At 33.6% G+C, this 5974-nt stretch overlaps 1 protein-coding gene across 1 annotated transcript in view; it reads left to right on the top strand.

The window, feature by feature from the left end:
* Positions 1 to 201: 201 nt before the first annotated feature.
* The window catches only part of LOC105297474 (caspase-13-like), a 13048-nt gene continuing 7275 nt past the window's right edge, over positions 202 to 5974 (top strand). Inside the window, exons 1-3 of the mRNA XM_011368161.1 lie at positions 202 to 384; positions 1016 to 1189; positions 4728 to 4962. Of these exons, the coding sequence (XP_011366463.1) occupies positions 202 to 384; positions 1016 to 1189; positions 4728 to 4962 (592 nt within the window). The remainder of the gene's footprint in view (positions 385 to 1015; positions 1190 to 4727; positions 4963 to 5974) is intronic.

The following is a 5974-nucleotide window of genomic DNA, read 5'->3' as shown; positions in this document are numbered from 1 at the left end:
TGCACTTCTGCATCTTGGGTAGATCTCATAGTCAGATAACTTTTCCCACAAAGGAGTTGTCTTTCTTGCCTGACCACCATTCATCTCTGTTAACAATATGTTAAACAAAACTATAACTCTTACAAGCTGTCGTCTTACAAAGTTTCCTTCTATCTTTTAGGAGAATGAGTTTCTGTATCGGTTTCTAGGGTGTTATAGGATATGAGGCCCAAGAAGAGAGCCAGTATACCAAAATATCACAATTCTGATTATGCCATGTGTTTTAAAAGTCTTACAGAAACTCTTGTTAGGAGAACAGAGTCAGCATCCCCAGAACTCATAAGCAAACTCAAGCTATGTCCTTATGAAAAGTTCCTGGAACTATGCAAAAAGGAGGCTGGAAGGGTGAGATAATCAATGAATGAAATGAAAAATTTCCTTAGATAATCTTTTTAGTGATGTCTTAAGGCACTATAAAAATTAATAAATAAGTATGGGTATGTAATTTCTTCTATTAATAAAATTAGATATGCAATAATGAAACAATAATGTGGCAGTGCATTACATAGAGATGCTAAAACATGTATATTTATATATAGGTGCTATAAAAATAATGCCCGTATAAGAGGCATAAACATTTAATTATGACCAATGTAGACTGAAGTAGGTGGAGAATGTCTTTAATATTCGAAACATTTGAGATGGATCTTACACATTAGATAAGTTTTAGTTAAATGGAAGTTGAATGGAAGAGAAGGGAGAAGAAAATAGATAATATTCTAGTGCACTCCACAAAACCATTGAATAAAAAGCCCACATTGATTCTTGTTCACCACTCTGGAGTTTTGCTCTTTTAATCATTCCCTCTGCTTTCTATTAGAAACTTCATCTTTCATCCACTAGAAATAGAGAGTAAAGGAAAAGTTCTCGCAAAAGTTAGAAGACAAAGAACTGTCACATCTTGAGAGTGTAATTCTGACTATGCTGTGGATGTGTAAGAAAAAATGGGATGCCTCTAACATGCATTGTTCTGCAGATTTATCCAATAAGAGAGAAAGAGGACCACACTCGTCTGGCCCTCATCATCTGTAACACAGAGTTTAGCTACCTCCCAAGGCGTAATGGTTCCGACTATGACATCAATGGAATGAAGGTGCTGCTTGAGGACCTGGGCTACTGTGTGCATATGGAAGAGAATCTCACAGCCATGGTAAGAGGCTCTTCCCTGTGCAGTACATATAAACTACAGGCCAATCTACCTCTAATGACTAACTAGCTTTCTAATTTGGGGCCATTCATTTAACTACTCTGGAACTTGCTTTCTTAAACTTTAAAATAAAAAAGTTAAGGTGGCATCTATAATTATCTATACCTCCTTTGAATAGTGTGTATATGTATGTGTGTGTATATTTCAGCCACAACGTTGTCATTATTATTGTAGTTCATTCATTATTAAACCAAACACTGCTCACTTTGTGTAGGAATTACACACACACACACACACACACACACACACGTTTTGTTCTGGAATGTGGTGATAAAGTGACAGCTGGAGAAATGGATTACCCAGAAGGCACTGTAGTCACAGAGGACACAGTCACTGATAGAACTGTGGTAATACCGGGGTATGTAGGTATGTGGAGGGGTAGAATATCCTAACTCCTTTCTTTTACTGCTCTCAATTTCCTCAAATCTCCTGCTAGTGCCTTCTATTGATTAAACACATATTGAAACTTGTTCACAAGAGAGCTCAACCACTATGATCCAGAAAGCAATAAAACAAAGACGATAAGAGCAGGAAATGGATCTAGAGATTGCAAGTGAAAAATAACCAGCATATAAGAGTTACATCAGGAAAGACAGAGATGTAAGATGTGCCAGAAATCCATCTCTTCACCTGGAGAACAATTGTACTGACAAATGATCTGAAGTAACTATTTTGGAATTCTGGATTGTATTTGAACAACTGCAGCTCCAGGGAACATCTTGGCTGATAAACTGCCATTAATTTTGGTCAATTTTAGTTGTGAGTACAGTGATGACTACTCATCCCTAACACCAGAGTCTTGTGGCAGGCAGCTATAGGATAACAACATGCATTTATGGTGCCACCCAATGGATCCTTGCCCATAATAAGGAAGGACCTTGTCCTTCAAATATCAGGGTTCTGTGTTCTGATTGTATTGTTGCTTTAGATTGCTGAGGGGTGGACACAGAAGCTGGGTGGCATTGTTTCAAACCCCACAGATTAAAACAGCTTCCAGGGGATTTAATGGAGCTGCACCTGTTTGTTTGTTTGTTTGTTTGTTTTTTACATAAAAACAACTGTGAATATGGGGAAATTTAGAAAGCTATCATCTGTGCCCAGGTTCAAAAAATACCTGAGAAGATCAAGCTTTAACCTCAGACTAATCTCAGGCACAAAGATACACCAAAATAATAATAATAATGAAAAAAATCAACCAAATTGATAAACTGTTAGCTAAACTAACAAAGAAAAGAAGAAAAAAGAATCAAATAAAATCAGAAATGAAACTGGGGCCATTACTTCCATCTTTACAAAGATAAAAAAAAATTATGAAAGTACTATTAATAATTCTAATACTAACAGATTGGATGACTTAGATGATATAGATAAATTCTCAGAGACACACAACCTAATAAGACTAAATCACGAAGATATAGAAATTCAGAAATAACCGACACTAGTAAAGAAATTAAATTACCAATCAAAAGCCTCACAACAAAAAAAAAGTTCTGAACCAGATGTTTCTATTGATGAGTTCTGGCAAACATTTAAAGAAAAATTAATACCAGTTTTTTCAAACTCTTTGAAAAAACTGAAGAGGAACAGTTTCTAACATATTTTAAAAGGCCAGAATCACTCTGATAATAAAGATGGATAAAGACATAACAAGAAAAGAATTAGAATAATATCCCTTGTGAATATAGATGTAAATATCCTCAATAAAATATTATTAAATGGAATCCAACAGCATATTAAAAAGATATTCACCCTGACCAAGTAAGATTTTCCCCAAGAATGTAAAAATGTTTCAACATAAGAAAATCAATCAGTATAATACATCAGATTAATAGAATGAAGGAGGAAAAACACATGATAATCTCAACCAATACATAAAATGGCATAAAATAAAATCTAAAATCCTTTCATCATAAAAATTCTCAGAAAACTAGGAATTAAAAAAAATTTTCAGCATAATGAAGGGTAATTAATAAAAAAAAAAAAACAAATAACATCATAATCAATGGTGAAAGGCTAAAATCTTCCCCACTAAGGTCAGAAAAAATGTAAGGGTAATTGCTTTCACTGCTGCTATTCAACATTGTAATAGAAGTTCTAGCCAGTTATTAAACAAGAAAAATAAGTAAAAGACATTCAAATTGTAACTGAAGAGGTAAAATTATCTCATTCAGAGATGACATATTCTATATTCAAGAAATCGATTAGAACTAATAAATAAATTCAGCAAATTGCAGGATATAAGATCAACATATACACAAAAGTTAGTGTTGTTTCTAAACATTAGCAATAAACATCTGAAAGGAAAATTAGAAAAGCAATTTCATTTGCAATAGCACCTAAAATAATTATATACTTAAGAGTAAATCTAACAAACGAGGTAAAAGACTTGTACACTGAAAACTACAAAACATTGACAAAAGAAATTAAAGAAGATCTAAATAAGTGGAAATAGAACCCATTTTCATAACTTAATATTGTAAGATGCCGATATTACCCAAAGTGATCTATATAGATGCACCATAATCCTTATCAGAATTCTAACAGCCATTTTTTTTTCACAGAAATAGAAAAGCCAATTCTCAAATTCATATAGAATTGTGAGGGGCCCCAAATATGCAAAGCAATCTTGAAAAAGAATAAAGTTGGAGGACTCATACCTCTCTACTTTAAAATGTACTACAAAGCTTATAGGAATTAATATAGTACTGATATAAGGACAGACATGTAGACCAATGGAATATAATAGAGCATCCAGAAATAAACCATCATATGATATGTATGGTTAATTGATTTTTAACAAAGGTGCCACAACTATTGGAAGGGGAAAGGACAGTCTTTCAACAAATGGCTCTGGGAAAACTGGATATACACATGCAAAAGAATAAGTTGAATCCTAACCTTACACCATATATAAAATTAACTCAAAATAGATAAAAAATCTAAACTTAAGAGCTCAAACTATAAAACTCTTAGCAGAAAACATTGGAAAATATCTTCATGACATCAGATTTAAAAACAACTTCATGAAATGTCACCAAAATAGAAGAAAATAGAAGAAAAAGAAAATAGAAGAGAGGTTACCAGGGATTGGGAGATGGGGATAAGGGGGAGTTATTGTTTAATAGGTGCAGAGATATTGTTGCAAATGATGAAAGAGTTTTGTGTATAGATAGTGGTGATGCTTTTAGAACACTGTAATTATATTTAATACCACTGAATTGTATACTTATGAATGGTTAAAATTATAAATATTATAGTATGTATATTGTAAAATATTTGCCAGAATTATTCTAGGAACTGTGACATTAACAGTAACAACAATGAAATAACATAACAACGGCCACTTCTGAGTACCTTCTTCTATATATCAGTCACTGGAAAGTGCCAGGCAGTTGTCATTTATTCTTTCTATTCCTCAAAGCATCAGTGGTACAAAGGGTAGGCATTATGATCTGATATTTAAAAGTTTACTCTCTTTTAGGCCATGGAGTTAGTGCTAAAGACATTTGCTGCCTGCCCAGAGCACAGGTCCTCGGATAGCACATTCTTGGTGTTCATGTTTCATGGCATTCTGGATAGAATCTGTGGAACTATGCATAATGATGGAAAGTCAGATGTGCTATCTTATGACACCATATTCCAGATTTTCAACAATCGAAACTGCTGCCATCTTAGGGATAAACCCAAGGTCATCATCATCCAGGCCTGCAGAGGTGGTGAGTTCTGGTGGGGTGCAGAGGACAGGGAGGTGTGTGTCACGCAGGGTCATACTGGGTGTTTTATATCTAGTAAAAACCCTGTGCCTCACTTTACCGTAATTATACCAAATATATTTCTTTGGCAAGACTACTTAGTGGCAACAATAAAGAAATTGGTATATAAATAAATATAAATGCCATCCACTCTTTGTGAACCATAGCAAGTGATGATGATATTGATGTTAACTCTAAATTATCTTTATGTAAAATTATTAATATCTGGCTTGAAATGGCTTTAATTTCAATATTTGCTAATCAAAATTTTATGATCTCTGACCTGAGAATTATCTCACATGATAGTAAGAGATCAAAATTTAATACAATGCTAAATAAGTGAAAGAAGCCAGCCTCCAAAGTCTATATAGTATATGATTCTATTTATATGGCATAAGAAAAAGGCAAAATCAGGTCAGTGACTGTCAGAGGCAGAGTACGAAAGGGTTATTCTATATCTTGATTGCAGTGGTAGTTACATGACTGTATATGTTTATCAAAAATAGTTAAATGTACACTTAGATTGAATTTTACTATAATTTATGTCTTTATAAACCCAACCTATTAATTATGACATTGCTTTCTATCATAAATATTTTATTTCAAGCTTTAATATAACTATATCACTTGAGGAATGGCTTAGAAGAAAAAAACAGCAATGGGGAAGGAAAGGGAAGAATTGTTTTAGAATCTTATATTTGTTGTTGAATAAAGCAGATATTCCTTTTCTTGACTTTGCACTGTTATTTATTATTATTAAATCAGAAACTGGTTACTTTACTTAAGAATAGTCAATAATAGTTTTTGGCACGATTACTATCCCTGAACAACAGGCATGTCGAGGTCTAGATGGTGGTCGCTATTCATTGACAGCCTGTTAAATGTGAATAGAGATAATGTTGTGTTAGGCTTATACTATGTGTGTGAGTCTGTGTGTGTGTGCATGTGCCTATGTGTGTGTGTGTGTGTGTGTGTG

The sequence above is a fragment of the Pteropus vampyrus genome, unplaced genomic scaffold (genome assembly GCF_000151845.1).
Source record: "Pteropus vampyrus isolate Shadow unplaced genomic scaffold, Pvam_2.0 Scaffold139, whole genome shotgun sequence".
NCBI lineage: Eukaryota > Metazoa > Chordata > Mammalia > Chiroptera > Pteropodidae > Pteropus > Pteropus vampyrus.
Note: the sequence above shows the minus strand (reverse complement) of the source record. Positions and strands in the feature narration are given on the sequence as shown.